The sequence below is a fragment of the Belonocnema kinseyi genome, chromosome 6, assembly GCF_010883055.1.
Source record: "Belonocnema kinseyi isolate 2016_QV_RU_SX_M_011 chromosome 6, B_treatae_v1, whole genome shotgun sequence".
NCBI lineage: Eukaryota > Metazoa > Arthropoda > Insecta > Hymenoptera > Cynipidae > Belonocnema > Belonocnema kinseyi.
In genome coordinates this window covers 63266719-63285277 of record NC_046662.1, presented here as the reverse complement: position 1 = coordinate 63285277, position 18559 = coordinate 63266719, and the positions used below count along the sequence as shown (strand labels likewise).

Sequence of the window (18559 nt, the reverse complement as noted above, 5' to 3'; positions counted from 1 at the left end):
TAGAGCTCCAAGGAGATTATGTTGAAAAATTAAAAAAAATTTACCCAAAAAAAATTGTTTTTATACTTCATTCTAAGGACTTATTGAACTACCCTCGTATGTTCAGAAGGCTATCAGGAACAATTATATACAGTACACGAAAACTTGAGTAAACTTTTTAATTTTTAATGAAACTCTCATCTAAACAATATTTGATTTAGATTAATAATTATCCTAGATGACGGTACTTTTATTCCTAATAAGTAGATTTTCACGTGAAATTGACTGAGAACGGAATATATAATAAAAACTAAAATGATGCAAAAAAGAAACTAAAAAATCAATTCGACAAACTTTATCTCTCAAACTTTTATGATTCGAGTATTGTTTTTTTCAGTTCTTAAAGCATCTTATTTGCCTTTTTTTCTTATCATGGACTGAACTAATGTAAGTAATGTAACTGATGTAACCTATAATACATTGTCCTATTCAAAATACTTCAGGGAAGATGAATTGAGAATAATTTTTAATATCAAAAGATTTCAAGACACTATCTGGCTTCGAAGAAACCCCCATAAGTGCTTATTGGGAATTTTTTTTACAAAAAACGCAATTTTAACTGAATATATGGATTTTTATTTAAACCAATCAATTTTTAAATAATAAAAGTATACTTCTCTCAAAGAAGTTCAATTTTACAACAACAAAATTCATTTTTAACCAAATAGCCTAATTTTCTCCCGAAATAGACGAATTTCCACCAAAATATATTTACATGAATTTTAAACCATATACTAAAATTTTCAAGTACAAATTATAATTTTAAAAACAAAAAATTAAATAAAAGCATTTTTATTTTTAAAAATTCGTTCTACGCCGAAAAGATGAACTTTCAACCAAAAAAAATAATTTTCTATCAAAAAAAACAAATTTTTGACTAAAAACATAAAATTTCCGTAAAACTTATTAATGTTTAAATAATTAAAATAAATTTTGATAATGTCAGTTCAAGTTTCAACAAAAAAGATGATCTTTTCAGCAAGAAAATTAATTTTCTACCAAAAAAGATTAATTTTCAGTTGAATACATACATTTTAATTAAAAATCGAATAATTGAATTTTGAAGTATAAAATCTTAGATTTTAAACCAAAAGTGGAATAAATGAATTTCAGTTAAAAAAAATTCTTTACAACCAAAATTGATGTTATTTTTCGACAAAGTATTTTAATCCTTAACCAAAACAGCTTAATTTTTTAATTTAAAATGCTTTTCCCTTTTGTTAAAAAATATATAATTTTTAAATTATGAATGTCATTATTAAATTTATTATTAATAATACACATACAATTATTATTTGTAAGTGTTAACATATATCCATAAAAAAATTTCAGAGAATGTCAAAATTTTAATATTTTCTAGACTGAAAGATGTTGTTAAATAAGTTAAACGGAGAAACAAATACATAGATATATAAACTGGCGTCTGATTAAAATAATATTCAAATAAGTTTTTGTGGCTCTGAAGCAAAAACCATTACTTGCATAATTTTTTAGGAAGAAGTTATTCAAACAATTTAACGGTCTTAAAAACTAAGGAAAACAATATTTAACATAAATGTATCTAAGAATATTCAATATTTTTTTAGGCTTTGCTAAGGAAATACGTTTCTTCTACTTTTCTTTATCAAGCTATGTCTTTAACCATATAAGAATTTTTTAAACGATTTCAAATGATTAAAAAAAACTATCATTAAAATTTTACCGAATCCTAATTATTTTTGCAAATAATTTTTGTTTAATGTATTAATCATAATATTAAATAAAAACGTCGATTAGCACTTTTATGGGGGATTCTGTGGGGCCCCATAAAAGGGTTTTAAAATTTTATAATATTAAATATCATATCCAGTTTTTATCCCTTAAGGTATTCTGTATAGGAAAATGTATTATCAGTTACTTTAGTAATATATCTTTGCGTTTAAATCACAAATCAAGAAGTTGCCTTTTCTCCATGTTAAATATATGGGAAACTTCATGGTTGGATTACTGTTTAACTTTGCCCCACTTCGCTTAAATTTGGAGAAGAATTTTTTTTATTTGAAAAAAACTAGAGGCTTAAGACAAAAAAATGTGATTTCAAAAAATAAGGGCCACCCTAATGTGTAAACATCTTTGATGATCGTTAACTTAAATTAATATCTTACATAAATCAAAGACATAATTTTATCAATTAAATTATTATTTTTCGTATATCATTATAAGTTAATGTGATAATAAGATTTTTGACACATCAAGAATACAGACACAGATTTCATATGGACATAAAATAAAAACAAAATGCAATCATCTACAGAAAGACATATTAATTCGTCAATTCAGCACTCCTCCCTGAGGTACCCCAAATTTTCAAAATACGCATTATATGCACAATCACATGCACCAAGAGAAACCAAAGTCACGCGATTCTTATGGGATGCATTTTTATTACAATATCGTTATACCAACTTATCCAAATGACAATGCTCTATTTCAGAAGATGCATAGAAAGGTTTAATTTGGGGTGGGGAAATCCATAAGCTTGAAAACACCATATACATTCTATTGGGAACAACAGCGCCCTCATACTACAAAAAATTAATTCACACCTCCCGAGTTAGAACCTTTCAATATGGCTCTTTCGAGATGGAACCTTGTCTTCTGGACACGTCGCACATTGAGGGAAAAAGGAAGTTTTTGGGATAAAAAACAGCCTACTTAAAAATTCTTAACGGATCGAGGGTTTTTTGATATTCATGAAGGATGACAATTTACTGAAGTACTGTCTATTTTTAAAAACTAAATTTTAGTAATTCATTTCACTTAAAAAGCGCAATTTGTTATGTTTACGCTATCGACTCATCCCCATTTCGTAAAATTTCCTCAAAAAGATATAAATTTAGTCAATTTAATTTCGCTAAATATACGTTTTATTTTCATATAGAATTTCTGCATTTTTCATTTTTTATAAACAAATTTAATGATAAAACTGTAATATGCTGTAGTTTTAGTGTTCAGTGTTCTTTGATTTTTATAGGCCGATTTTTGTAAACGATTTTCGATTTTTATATATTTTTATCTTTTATTTTTATAAATTTTAGATCAGAATAAAGCTGAAATTGATAAGTAAAACATAATTTTAAAATTTTAAGGTTCAAATCAGGATAAAAGTCGAAAAAAAGATACACCTTCTATGGCTGCAACCAATTAATTATTGACAATAAATAAAGTTTCTTGGCATTGTCCCCAGTAGCAGTGACAGTATAATTAGTAAATTTTTTTATAAAAATGGTCAATGTTGTTAAATGGCAGCATCTTGTTTACAATTTACATTCTTCAGATGATAAGAAATAATTCAACTTGAAGGACATATTTTCTATGCATTGAAACACCAAATAAGTGAATTTGTTAATAAAAATTATTTTTAACAATGACAGATATACTTAGATTGAAGTCTATGCTGTTGAAAAGCAGTCTATTATGTAAAAATTGTATGATTCACTTTAAAAGAAATTATTTCACAGAAAGCAAAAATTTTCCATGCAAAAGAAATTATTCGAAGAATGCTTTTTGGGATTGAGTTTTTTCTTACTATTGCTTCTTGAAAATTTTTAATAAATGGTTGGATTTAATATAAATGTACAAAAAATGTTCCTTAGCCAGACCCCGTCCCCTACTTTAGTTCCCCAATCAGCAATTCTCCAATTCTATTTAATTTTATTCCTAATAGGTTCCCCTCAATTAAATTCATTTCTACTACTTCACCTTTCTAATTTCATAACTTCCCCTCCTCTCATTTTCCGCCCCTTCCTCTGATCCCTCTCACTTTCCCAACCTTTCCTGAAAATAATTTCTCCCCTCATTTCCTCTTATTTTCACTCACTTTATTTACTTCTTCCCCCCTAATTTACCCTTACTTTACCACCCCGCATTTTGCCCTCACTTTCTCTACCCCCTTCCCATGATTTCAATTCTTATGGTCAAAAAATTTTTTTTTAAGACCTGATTTTTTTCACAAAAACTATCTTAAAATATCAAACTACCAACAGTTTGGTTTAAAAACTAGGGAGTACTCTATTAAAATACGATCCTTCATGCGTATTTAGAAAAAGCTCCGATCATTTAAGAATTCTGGAGTAGGCTTTTATTATTAAGAATTATTGAATGATAAAAAATGTTAAACAGCCTTCAGGATGCGTGACTTTTCACTCCCCTGCATTCAGAAGTACCTAAACATAAATCTCTGTGTACGGAATGTTCTATACTCATGCACCTACTTTTTCCGCTATCACTTTCCACTAAATGTATACCACTATATTTTTATCAACCTTTTCTCTCTTAGCATCCGATTCATCAAACTTCTCTATGGCGAAGCAATAAAAAGTTTTATAAATATATTTCATATGTGTAGATTGATATATAGCAATTTATCAATCTATTCATTTCTTAGCTTATAGTGCTTTTTAGGTATTATAAAAAAACGAGTTTGTAAATGGCATTCAAAAAATAAAATAATTTAATTTAAAAACAATATTTTGTACTAATTTAATAGGTTTTATAATGGATACCTGATAAATATTTCACTGTTTCTTTATTTTATTTCACTGATCAATAAAATTTTATTCAAGTACTGAAATAAAATTGGGCAATTCATTAAATATGAAAACTAACGTAAACTACAGTAAACGGCTTCAAATAGAACCATTTCATAAAAAATACTGTTGCTGATTATTTCGAGCAATTACAAATAGTGATACAAGCAAGGTAATATTGGATTACACTCTAAAGTGAAAAAAGTAGTTTATTTTCACTGCTTATAATATAGGTGTTTTTCAATTTAACTAAATTATTTTAAATATCCAGGATTCTTGTGTGGATTTTACCAAAATTTTGGAAATTTACTATGATGGTCGTAGCGATTTATTCATTTTTTCGTAAAATTACGCGGAAAGACAGACATTATTGAGTTTATTGAAAATACCAACATTTTCGCTTTTCCATTTCAGGAGGGACTGGAAAGTTTCATGCAGTTGCCAAAATGACTTCTCAGAAGTTTGAACAAAACAAAACGTCATCAAAAATGATCACGAAAACTTGTATTTTTTAATTTATTTTTTAATTAAACAATGTTTTTTTCTAATCCGGGGAAACCATTAACGTTGCGCGGCAAAACCTGCTAAGTGAGCCTCCTATTTTTCAATGGTCGAGCTTTTTTCGCGGAAATTACTTTATAAGGTTCCCAAGGATAAATGGAAAATAAAACTTGAGCGATTTGGTGAAATTCAAAGTTTTACAACAGTGATTTATAATAACATTCTTCTGTCTGAATTTGGTCATTGCTTATTTGCTATCGATTCGTTGGATGTATTTTGCTAATGTTGTAAATGGTAATTGTAAACTAGACACTTTTTCGATAGAGATTTTTTGTTTTTACAATAACCATAATTTGTTGAAAATATAAACAATTTATTTAAACAAATTAAAATAAATATAACTTCTCTTTTTAATTTTTGATCATTGAATATCAATCTTTATTTTATAACGCATTACATGAAAATTTAAAAAAATGAAAACTTACATCGAGTGACAAGTTAATGCTATTTTTCGCTCAGCACTAAGCGCACTAAGCGCCCGTGTCGCGCGTGCCGTGGCACAGTAGGGTCAAATAAAGTGTCCATGGACAAATTAACTTTTAACTCAAACCATTCGACCGATTTTTAATTATTATTTTTTTAAATTAAAGCTTATGAAATTTCTAAGAAGGTTGTCGAGGCATATTTTAAAAAAAGTTGTTTAATTTTTTCATTTAACAATGAAAATTCATAAAAAGATTACGAAGATGCCATTTTGTGAAAATATATCCAATTTATGCGAAAGTACATAGAATTAGTGGGGAAACTTGTCTTGAATGATATCCAGCAGTATCAGATATTTAAAAAATTGTTTATAATTTTTATGAACAAATTAATCGACAAAAGCTAGATTTTTGGTAAAAATGATATATAGCTTCTTCAGATGTGTATTTTTAAATGGAAATCTGAAGAAGAAAAAATTCGATATAACTTGTAAAAAAATAGAGACCATTTGATAATTATTTCAACAAATTTTATAAACAAATGTATAAATTCGTCATTTTCAAAATGATGTTTTTCGTTCTTTTAACAGAAAGGACAATAAATATCTTGCTTGTAGCTTTTTTGTGCGATTCTTTGATTTCAAACAATTAGTGTTATTTATTTAAACAAAATTATTAACAAATGCATAATAATGTGATTTTTCAGTAAAAGAAATTGTGTGTTTTCTTTTATTAACTTCAGATATGTTAAAAATACCTTTTGATATGATACTTACTGATAAAAAAATTATTTATATTTGTTGAAACAAATGAAATAAACAATTCAATTGCTTTTCCATTTTTCAACAAATGAATTTCATTTTTTCATAAAAAGAAATTCCTAATGTGTTGCTAGTAGCTGTCTATAGTTATTTTTATTGACACTAAACAATGAGTGATTTTGTAAAAAATGTAACAAAGAAATGCATAATTTGGCCCTGTTTTAGTAGATTAATTTAGTTTCTTTAACACAATAAATTAAATTTGGATAACCCACGTGATACGGACAACTCATTTGGTCACACTGTGCCACGGCACGCGCGACACGGGCGACACGCGCTGAGTGCCGAGCGAAAAAAAGCAATAACTGGGGACTCGATGCAAGCTTTCATGTTTTTCTTTTTTCATGTGATGCGTTATGAAATAAAGATTGATATTCAAAGATCAAAATCTAAAAAAATAGATAGAGAATTTACATTTGTCTTCATTTATTTAAGCAAATTGTTCATATTTTCAGCAGATTATGATTATTGTGAAAATAAAACATTGATATCAAAAGAGTGTCCAGTTTACAATTACCATTTAAAACATTACCAAAATATATCCAACGAACTGATAGCAAATAAATAATGTAACCGTTTTTAAGGTTATGTTCAAGATCTGATGTTTTCAAATGCGCATGTGCTAAAAAAGCGCGGGACTATTTAAAATTATAAAGTATGCACTTACAGTATTACGTTAATATTCAATTGATAAAGAAATGAGACATATCTATCATTTAATTTAATTTTTTTTTAAATAATAAAAAAGTTTGTTAATATTTATCGCTGTGATTATTCATAATTTGTATTGATTTTAAATAGGCCCGCGCTTTAAAGTCTAAGTTCTAAAGGATGCCAACTTTCATTTGAGCTGCAACCCAATCTGATAATAACCAGAAAAATAGATGTTTCTTGATTTTTACTCTTTTTCATACTTCAATTTGAATTCACAAAAATAAGATAATTTGTTATGAGATTTATATTAAACTAAGACTTGTGACATCATGAAATGTTACAACTGAGGTAATTTTTCCTATTTGCTCATGCTTTATGGAAGTCATTTTGGCACCCACAAAAAACTTTTCAGATCCCCCGAAAAAAATCGAAACTGATTATTTTTAATAAGTCCTCACAGCTAATCTGCACATGTTATTTTTTATAGTCTGCTCTTAGTGCTATTACTTGTAATGAATTCATGCTTTAAAAACAGAAAGTATAAGAGGCATAAAACGGAAATCGCGAGGTGTAAAACAGGAAACATTAAACTAAAATAAGCACCGTAAGAAATGAAGAGCTTAACCGTACACTGGGATGTAAATTCGAAAAAGATAAATGACTGCAAAAATGAAGCATAAAAGTTAGAATGTACAAAAATTGCATAACATGATTCATGAAGCGTGAAATGAGAAATTCAAAAGAGCAAATAACGAAAAACGGAATAAATGAAAACGGATAACGGGATACACAACGTTTAACGCGAAACAGCAGCGTGAATACTAAAAATGCTCATCCAAATCGTTATAACGTAATTTAAATAATTCCCATCAATCTGAATTTGTAAAATAAGCAGATAAGTACTAAGCTTATTACTTGAACTTCAAAAAAATGGCAGTGCAAATATCCGGGTTCTTTTTAAAAATTCTTGGACTTTTCGAGGCTTTCCAGATTCTTCAGCAAGGAAAGCTTATAATAATTGTTTTTCATCCAATTTGTTTGTTCTGTTCCTTTACGATTTCTAAAGCTAGTTAATTTTCTTTAAGGCAGTTGTCGTCCCAAAAGTCAGATATCTGAAAAAATAGTTTTTTTTATGATTTAAAAAATTTTAATATTATAACTGATGTCATTTTGAATAAAGAGATTATTTTTATAAAAATTGTTAAAATTCTCCACTAAAAAAACATTAATTTTAACCATGGTTTTTGCAATTGAATTTTTTCTGACTGTCGCTTCTTACCAATTTTTGAAAAATGTCTACATTTTAATAAATGACGGTTTATTTTTTCCGGACAAACATTATCTACAACTTCACTGTTTTCAATTTTTAAAATAACTTAATAATCTGAAAATATAATTTTTTCTTTAAAGAATGTTTTCTTAACAAAAAATTTTTTCAACGATTTCAGTCATAGAAAAATTTCCTTTCAAAATTGGAAATAGCAGAGTTGTAGAGAATGTTTCTCCGGAAAAAATAAGTCGTCATTTAATAATATTCGATCACTTTTAAAAAATTTGTAAGAAACGACAGTCATAAAAAATTCTTTTGCAAAAAGAAACATGGTTAAAATTAGTTTAAACTCCACCATTTAAACTATTTAAACTCCATTTTAATATTGATCAACGTATGATTTGGTATACAACATTTTAAATGAAAACCAACCTATACTATTTTTCCTAAAATTGAAATTTTTTCAGCAATTAAAAATAGCTTTATGTCGAGTGCACTATTAAGTTTTGGCTATTGACTAGTTATTTTCCCTTATTCTACATAAAAATAATCAAACAAATCTTTCGAAAGCACTAATAAAGAAATGTATTTTATGAACTTTTTGCATCGCATTTGATAATTTGACGAGACACTCCTTTACTCCTCTATTCCCTTTGTAATGTACTACACAATTGTGTCAATTTATACGGTGATTACTTAACACCAGAATGAAGGCATTTTGACTGCAGTATACAAAGAGCATTCGTAATGTTATACATCTCGTCAAAATGTCGAATAAACATAAAAGAAATACGCGAGAAAATGTATGACTTTACGATCCCTTTTGTATATTCGATGAGGCGTAAATTCGCACTCATCTAAAGCGTGCGATCGTTCAAAAACCATCAAAACAATTACATTGCTAGGATCATTATTCACGTTATTCAGTCACTGCTATCCCTACTCTTTTCTATGTCATCACACACTTCACTGCTGTTACTATTTTTAACACAACTTGCTTTCGACATTGAATTTCTCGTCTCTGTTTATACCACGTGGTTATGCATCTTTGCTTCCACGTGACAAGATCTTGTCCATTTAGCGTTGGCGCGAATCTGCAAAATTATAGCGATGTTTTGCGTCTTTTTTAATCAGGAAGAAAATCATTATCCATTTTTTTGAAATAATTATACCGTTTTTATCAATGTTTGCTTTAATATATTACAATATACTCTATTTGCTACACGGCGGGAAAGGCATCGACACGTCATTTAAAAGTGAATGTCGGACATCCTATTTGAGGAATAATAACAAAAATTGACAAATTAGAGAATCTGTACAAGAATGAAGAAGATAAAAAAGAGAGAATATCTATAACAGAAGCGCCTGGCGCGATGGACAATGTCGGTCGTACGTCGCGGTAGGCGAAAGAACTGCGGCGGCGCCCGGCATCAAGAAGAGGAACATCTTCTGTAATCAGTGGGCCTCATCACGTTACCTCGAGTCGATTTGAATTTAAATATATCAAGTTTAGCGCATCGATAAAAATGAACATTGAACGTTGGCGTTCTACTACTATTAAAGAAGAAACACTTTTTCTGCCTCTTTGATAATTACAGAATAAAGAACAAAAACAAGTAACGCGATAAGAGAAGAAGAGCTAAAAAATGACGGAAGAGGTCACAGAAAGCTTGTGGCGGAACGTCGCTTTTCTTTCGTCAACCGAGACTGCCCTTATTACCCACCACTTCCGTTCCTCGAGGCCGACCAAAATCGACATCGAGACTGAAAATCTAGAAAGATCATCAGATTCTCATATGTTATAAGTGGAAATTCGATTTTGTGCCTTGTTATTTTTCTGCACTGCGGAGTTCCATCATATCCATTTTAATATACATGTTCATAATTTAACTCTGTAATGTCGAAGAGAATTGTTTCTTGATATAAAATAAAGTTTGCTCCTTTGAACCGGATACAATTTGGGATATCATAGGAAAGTATGATCATCATACTTTCAGTTGTTCATATTTAACTGAAATATTGACATTAGATAGTTGAGCTGGTTGAAAGAATTTCATCTTCATAATTTTGTTTAAAGCTCTTTACAGCCTCGAGCCGATGATGGAAGAACCTCTTTAATCATAACCTCCAACCAATCCCTTACAAGATAAACAACAGATTTCTTCGCCTCCAACTGAAATTTACATTCCGATTAAACACTTAAAACTTTACAAATAAGTTTTATAAATCTTTGGATACCAAGAAACTTTGGATGTTAAGAACTTAGTAGATGACTTGACTCTTCTATTACTTGTCATCGAGTTTCAAACAATCATAGTTATTGATGAAATCAGAATTTGTTTTCAATAGAAAACTGGGCAATATAGAAGGGTCAAGCGGCTTGAAGCAGAACTAGTATAAATTGAAGTAGCTATGGAATGAAAGATGCTTTGGGTCTTAACCGGATTTTGAATTTCAATTGCAGATGAAGAAATCTAAATCAACTCCCAATATCCCGTTACTCCAGCCGCGAGTAACTCTACTATTGCTTGTTATTAAGGAGCTCAAAGCGACGAACGAGACGCTGAAGAGCCTCCAGACGCAGTTGGAACTAGCTTACGCTACGACCGCTTCATCTGGTTCTGCAGTAGCCGGAAGTGGATCTGGCAGTGGTTGCTCCATCGTTGGACTGGGAAGTGGTACCACGCTCGGTGGAAGTGTGGCTGTCCCTGGCGGTGTTCCTGGCAGCTCAACTCTGACAGCCATACTAGAGACAAAAGATGCCCGAATTCAGACTTTAGAAAAGGAGGTGATGCTACTAGAAGCTGAGTTGCAGCGGATAAAGGAGTGCGGGGGAAGGTTGCGGGAACAACTGCTGAGGGCTACTGCGGTACCAAGTGGTACCAGTGGCCCATCGACAGCAGCAGGTATTCTCTTCGGAGGCCAATCAACTGCACTCGTGAGAGGGTGCTCAGGCGTAACGTCTTTGGTACCGTATAGCCAATCAACGTCCCTAACAAACTCGTACCTTACCGGTTCGACAGGTGCCCCTAACCTCAGCGGAACAACTACTGGAGTCGCTAACCCCTATCATGATCGGTACACTGACTATCAGCATCAGCAAGCGATCCAACAACTGCATCAGCAGCATCACCTTCATCACTCTCATCAGTATCAGCAGCAACAAGCCCAACTTCGGCACTTGAAACAACTTGAACCCGCTGCCGCCGGAGCACTTGCCCTCCATGCGCACAGCTTCAACAAGCACGACATGAACTTCAAACGTCAAGTAAGTTTCTTCATCAACAACGTGCGCATCGAAAAGAACGACGCCCTCTAGGACAGGCCCAAGGGGGCACCAAGACGCTGTCGAAGTCTAACCAAGGCTGCGTCGCGAGGCTCTAGAAGGTAGACCGGGATATTATCTCGAAGATGCTCAGAAAAAGCTTTACAAAAGCTTAACTCCTTGCAATCTGAAGGCTGGTTAATGGAGATGGAGACTGCAACGGCGAGCGGAGTTACACATTAATTATCAGAAGTTATACTGCATTTGTGTGTCACAATCGTACGCTCTTAATATACCTAGACAAAATAATCTAGACAGACTTATCTAGACAAAATAATTTAGATAAAATAATCTAAATGAAATACGTTTCGATAATAATATACATGTAGGGATATGACACTGCGCGAGGCTAGTCTTCCATCGATAAAGCCGCGTATTTTATCTGTCGTTTGCTTTCCTTTTCTTTAGTCCGAAACTTTAAAACTGAATTCTCTATTTTTTGACTCGATGTATTTAGATAGATAAAAGAGACTGAGGGCTCGCTTCACATGGGCGAATTAAATTATACGATATCTGCGAAGGTTTATATTGTGATAATGGTATAGTTAACAGATTAAGGCTCGAGGAGCCAGTATCACATGAACGGTATCTTCCATAATCGTCCTCCGAAAAAAAATATTCCATACTAAATTCAAAGCAGTACTCAGCGAAAGAGAATACCTATTTAACTAAACAAAATTAGTTAAAAAGAAAAGGAAAAGAGATTCAGGACGAAAGAAAGCGGCAGAAAAGTAGAAAAAAGAAAGTCGTTCGGTAGTTAGCCGACTGTCATTTACGTACCTAAGTTTTAGGCCTTAGAAACTGTTGACCCCTTGAAATTTTTAAAAATATTGTTGACTGTACAGAAAGAACATTATCCAAATTTCAAAATTATTAGAGTCTGTATGTTCGTAGATAAGATATTAAAACTTAATCGGTATATTTTCCTAGCTGATTGCAATTTAACTCCTCAAAGGAACGTTGTTGGATTCCAGTCTTCGCTTAGCGACCTTCTCTGGTATTTGGAATCTATGCAATGTACGGCTTTAAAATAAATCAAGTATCATAAATAAAAGAAAACCACGAAGTTACTTTGATCCTATTTAAGGAATCGCAACAACTCGGGGTAACAGAGACCGAAGATAGCGTTTTAAAATCTCCAAACTCTTCTGAGAAAATTTAAAGAAACTTTGATGTCTTTCATATAAGGTATCTTATAAACCAATTATGCCTTAGATTTCTTGATAGAACACATACTGCTATTGAATGCAACATCTTTCATCTTGTTCTTTAAATTTACAACAATTCTCGGCCTGGCGCACGCCTTTATTTTGGTACACTAGTAGTGATCATCGCAATCATCGCACCATGTATGTTTGAGTTGGCTACAAAATTTGTAGTCGTTCCTAGTAGTAAAGCACATTGATTGCCATACGTTTGTCTGCCGCTGGGCCCAAAATAGAATGCGCCAGTCCGGGTGCTCCAGTAACCCAATGTTTCTTACATTCGCATATATAATTTTATATTTAGAAGTCATCTAAGGCGCCATTGGTAATTGTTTCTTCGTATTGAATAAAACGTTAAATTCTATCACATTTTAACAGATGCAGCAAGAGATGTTCTGTTTTCTCTTATCATAATCAATCATAATGAACCATAAGGAATCATATTGAACGATAAGGAATCATAATAAACCATAATTAATCATAAATTAATCATAATCATCACCACCTCGCATCTGGCGCAGCTCAGATCATCGCTTTCTGGTCTGTCGTTCATCCGCGATCACATTTTTGGCGCTCTACTTCTATCTACGTACCCTAATTATATTACTATCCTCGCATTTTCCACTTGTCTTCCCTCTTTCTTATATTCCTATCCATTTTCCCATCCAAAACTTCAATCATAGACAAATCGCTTATTGTCCGACCGACTCGACTTAAGTTTCGGCACATCCACTTTCTTTGGTGATCTGCTTCCGTGTTTGTGTCGTTTTGTCTGTGCGTCTCCTCCTTTGACTCCTTTTTTAATTCCGAGCTGATAAAAACGAACTGCAAGACCATTTTTCTTCACGCAAAAACCCTTCATCATCAGCACCAAGCTTTCAAAACACTGAGGATGCAATTTTCCGCTCCACGAGGCATGATGCATGCGCGCACAAAACTGGACGCTTTTCTTCTCTTTCGCTCTCACTTCTGTTCTTCCTTTCAGTCACTAACCCGGTAAGGAGGTAAAATTACAAATTGTTCTCGAGGTCGAAAAGCCGAAATTACAAAAGAGAGTTCAAGCGGGTCGGTGGGGTAACATTTGTAATTTTGCCAGCCAAGATGAAAGCCGTTTATTTGGTTTGTCTGCAGCCTTCGATTTCTCCTGAAACACTCTTACTCCCTCTGTTTCTTAATCTATCCTGTCGCATTTCCCGTTACCTTTCCCCAAGCAAACCCGAAATGATCTGTTTCGTTCTGAAGACTTAAGAGGAAGCGTCAATCGGTTTTCAGACAGTAGAGACTCTCTAAGTGCTATTTCCAATTTCGGAAATTAGTATTTCTTTTTATAAAAATTGGATTATAATTTTCAGACACAAGAAATGAGCCGGTGCACAATGAATAAGAAGCTAAACTTTTGTTTGAATGAGTTCTAGAGGTCGTACATTTTAATAATTTTTAAAGTTTCTTTCTTCAAAGTAGAAGTAGTTAAATTTCATGGTATCTGCCAAGGTGGATTTTAAGAAAAAAAATCACTGATTAAGCTGAAAAATGACTGCTTTAAACATATTCACTTTTTTGGATTATTTACGTTAGGAAATTGTCCTTCTGCGTGGAGCAACCTTCTTCTCATTTAAAAAATAAAGTTATCGTACAAAATATTGCTGATTATTAACAATTCCTATGAACAAATTCAGAGTTGATTTTAACCCTAAAGTTGCTAGAACGGGTCCCAGGGACCCGACTGTTTGTCTCAGCACAGTGTTTTTTTTCAAAAAAGTTTTCTCATATTTTGCAAAATATGCATTATACGCAATTTATTTTCATATCTACTTTAACAATATTTGTTTTTGCAAGACTCTGGACTACAATTTAAAAAAAAAGTGAAGTAAACTCTATTTAAACCAGAGATATTTCAGTTTGAATTTCGCTCGGGTCTGCTGGACCAGTTCTTCAGGGTTAAGATTTGACCCAAAAAAAATATCAGTATATGGGGTCGAATAGCAACCTTTGGTGTGATAATATTATTTTTAAGGTAAAAAGAAGTGATTCGACAAAATTGGTAAAATTCTCTATAAGTTTAAAAATACAAAATAAGTGAGTTTTTTTTTACAAAAGTTGTTTTTAACAACTTGATCAATGGAAACCTCTCGCATCAAAATATTATTTTTGAAATGAAGAAAAATGATTCCATAAAAAAGGAAAACTTTCTATGTTGAAAAATGGGTTTAATTTTTTGTCATGATTAGTTATCACTTTTACATAATGCGACGACGAAATAAGTATAAGTAACGCTTTCAGATATCGGAAATACAACAAAGTTTAGTTTTTTCTCAAAATTTCCTTATGATAAATATAAAAGATTATCTTTTTTGTTGCTGTAATTTTTCAACTTAAATAACAAATTAGTCCAATTCTTTTACAAGTTGGCTTAGACAGACCTCTTCTTAATTTAAGGCACTATGCGCAGAAGGAACAGATCTCAGGAAAAAACAACTAACTATTCCTAATAGAATTTGAATGTTACTAGTTATAGTCGTATTTAAATAAGAATAGATTAATTTAAATATAAGAATTTTTGTATTAAAAACATTATCTTTTCGACTAAACTGTTTTTCTTATCGCTTCTTATCAAATGTTTTAGAATGATACTCTTTTAATAAATGATGCCTTATTTTCTTGAAAAAAAAACATTCTCTACAACTTCACCTTATTCAATTTTTAATTATAAATTAATTAATATTGAATATAGTCATTTTGTGTTACACTTTTCTTTAAAAAAAGTTTTCAATTATTTGAACCATAAAACATTTATTTCAACAAATCGAATGACGTCAAGGTGAATATGATCTATTTGACCAAACAATAATTAATCGTTCTTCAATGATAAGTTTGAAAGAAGAAACTTTTAAGTCGTTTACGAAGTATGATCTATCGAAATTTTTGAACTAGGCATACCACTTTTCCTCACTGTACGAATTTCATTTCAAACACATGATGATCTTCTCAAAAGATTAACATTCCCTAGATTTTAAACAATAACTAACAGTCAGTGAGTCTCTACTGAGGCATAATGTTGACAACAAATATATTTAACCTTTAAAAAAATGGTGGAAGATGAACCAAATATAACGACTTTCAATTCTATTAGGTTATAAGATCAATCTAGTATATAAGTCTAGAATAAGCTAGAGCTAAGTTAAAGGTAGCAAGTGTGGCTTCCTGCTCCGATTACTTCCGGCGCAATATTTATGCTAGGAAAATATTACAGAAACGTATTTTAGATGGATATAAAGTTTACAGTTTTAACCTAATATCAGGAAAAATTGAAACGGCGGAAGAAATGCGGAGCTAGGTGCCCATTATGAGCGAAGCATATTAAATGTGGTGCCCGATATTTTAGCTTTCTGAGGAGGTAAGGATATCTCATCCACTGACGTACTTCCGAGTCTCTACCTTTCCTTCGTTTTCCTCTACGTTACGTAACGAAGTCTGTTGTATCGTAGTGCCTCTGGAGAATCGTAATTACAAAAATTTCAAGAGTTTGACGTTTAGTAGTTTCTTGATGAACTGTATTATCGCTACCTTTATATACTGATAATTACAATTTTACAGAGAACTTTATCTGTACGTATGTAGATAGACGGTAGATCGCGTATGTTTCTTGAAAAGAACTTCTGATTGAAGAGATATTCTAATTGAAAACAGATTTTAATTGAAGACTACTGATTCTTTCTCGAGTTCCAACGTCAGTGATCGACGTGAAAACGACATTCGAGAAAATCCGTGATCTGGTAGCGTCGGTCAATCTGAAAGCACGTAGGAGGACATCTGCTCGCGAGTTAATTGCAATTGATTGATCCCGCAAAAAGAAAAGTTATCGACGTGCTTTCTGACTCTGAATGTTAGATTAGATCTAGTTTGTACACGAACCTAGCTTTTGCGATGCAAGATCTCGCTAAAGGCATGATTCAAAGATCATGACTATAGAATGAAAGGTAATTAGGCACTTGACCTTGAGAGATTTCGCATCGGACCCACACGCTCCCAGAACAACAAGCGTAGTTCTAATAACTTAGGGTACAGAGAGACACGATCCTAGTTCGAAATCCTGACACTTGAACATGACACCTACGTTTTTTACAAACCAACATCTTCCTGCCTAATTACCAACGTCCCTATCTATCTACCTGCAAAACAGAAACACTTTTCGTTTCGATGGTCTATCGCTGCATGTTGCGAACCCTGCCCGAGTATGAAGACATTTCGTTCCGTTTCTGATTCATTGTTTAATTCAAAGAAGATTTTCAGAAAAGATAAAGCTGTAAGATTGATAACAAAATTGATGAAATTAAGGAACTTGATAAGTATGTGGAAATTTTTGAAGGGAAAGAGATATTGAGATTGTTTTAAGAGTTCTTTTGAAAATATGGCCGGGGGTAGAAAAGAGTATGGTAGAATGAAGATCATTCGAATTGAACCGATGACTGCCTACTGTTGACATACTCGGGCTAGGTGGAAGGAAGACCACGAGCTCTTTACTGTCACTCGGCTGCCGGAACAAGAGATTGATTTTTCCTGGACGGCGGCTCTTTTTCGCAGCTGGATGAGCTCAGAACAGAAGTGCAGCGTCGGGACCAGGAACTCTTAGGGATGTCTGCCAAAATGAGGACTTTGGAGGAACAACACCAGGACTACCAGAGACACATAGCCGTCCTTAAAGAATCTCTTTGTGCTAAGGAGGAGCATTATAATATGCTCCAGGCAGATGTAAGTCATCATTTGATTTCACTATGTTGATCTTGTATTTCATATTTGCACGGATTAAACGAAGAATTAATTTTCAAACTGAAAATTGTTAAATTTTAAAATAAAATTTTATGGTCCTTAGGTTTTAGGAAAATTTCCCACATCTATATTAGAATTGGTAGTGTCCCCTAATTGGTAGTGTCTTTGAAATGACTTCAGGCACTGTGCAATGCATATTTTGCAGATTGGATACGAATACATTTAATATAAAAAATAACAAAATATTATTAACGATGAAAATTGTTATTTTTTAATATTTGTATCAGTGCTTAGGTGTAAATATGCCACATGAACCTAGAAAATAAAAGTATTTATAATTTCGTTACATTTTTCTATATCTTATATATTTATGTTCAAAAAATCTGGAAACACCTGAATAACTGTCCATATAAAATATTGTTCAAATAGGTCAATTTCACTTTCGGAGTGACTTTCAACGATAAATATAATGTGTACCTTCAATTTGACCGTGAACGTAAAATCCCCACTCTTTCTATTGCTGATGTCAAAAATAGGATTTCCATTTAAAGACACAAAGTTGACCTTGAAGCGTCTCAAAGTTACACAAAGAATGACGTTGACCTAAGCAAACACAGAGCCGTCCCGCTTAGCTCAGCCGGGCCTTGTTTAATTTTAAATGACCTTCAGCTGACCTGCAAACTCACACCTGACCTATGACATGAGTACATACCAGGTGTATACATATGAAACCGGTATTTTTTCAAGAAAAAAACACATTTATTTCAAGAGAATGATAACAAATATTTTATTCAAAGTATGCATCCTCGCTGGCTACACATTTTTTCCACCTGTCAGGCAATTTATGGATACCTTTCCAAAAAAAGTCTTCGTTTTTTGAAGCAAACCAGTCATCGAGCCATTTTCCAACATTTTCGTAAGAAGTGA

The 18559-nt window shown here is 32.2% G+C and overlaps 1 protein-coding gene across 3 annotated transcripts in view; it reads left to right on the top strand.

Annotated features, from left to right (window-relative positions):
- LOC117174124 (ELKS/Rab6-interacting/CAST family member 1) overlaps window positions 1–18559 on the top strand; it is a 210853-nt gene that overhangs the window by 174279 nt on the left and 18015 nt on the right. For all 3 annotated transcript variants that reach the window (XM_033362905.1, XM_033362906.1, XM_033362908.1), the window contains one exon: window positions 17447–17614. In XM_033362905.1, coding sequence (XP_033218796.1) covers window positions 17447–17614 — 168 coding nt within the window. The remainder of the gene's footprint in view (window positions 1–17446; window positions 17615–18559) is intronic.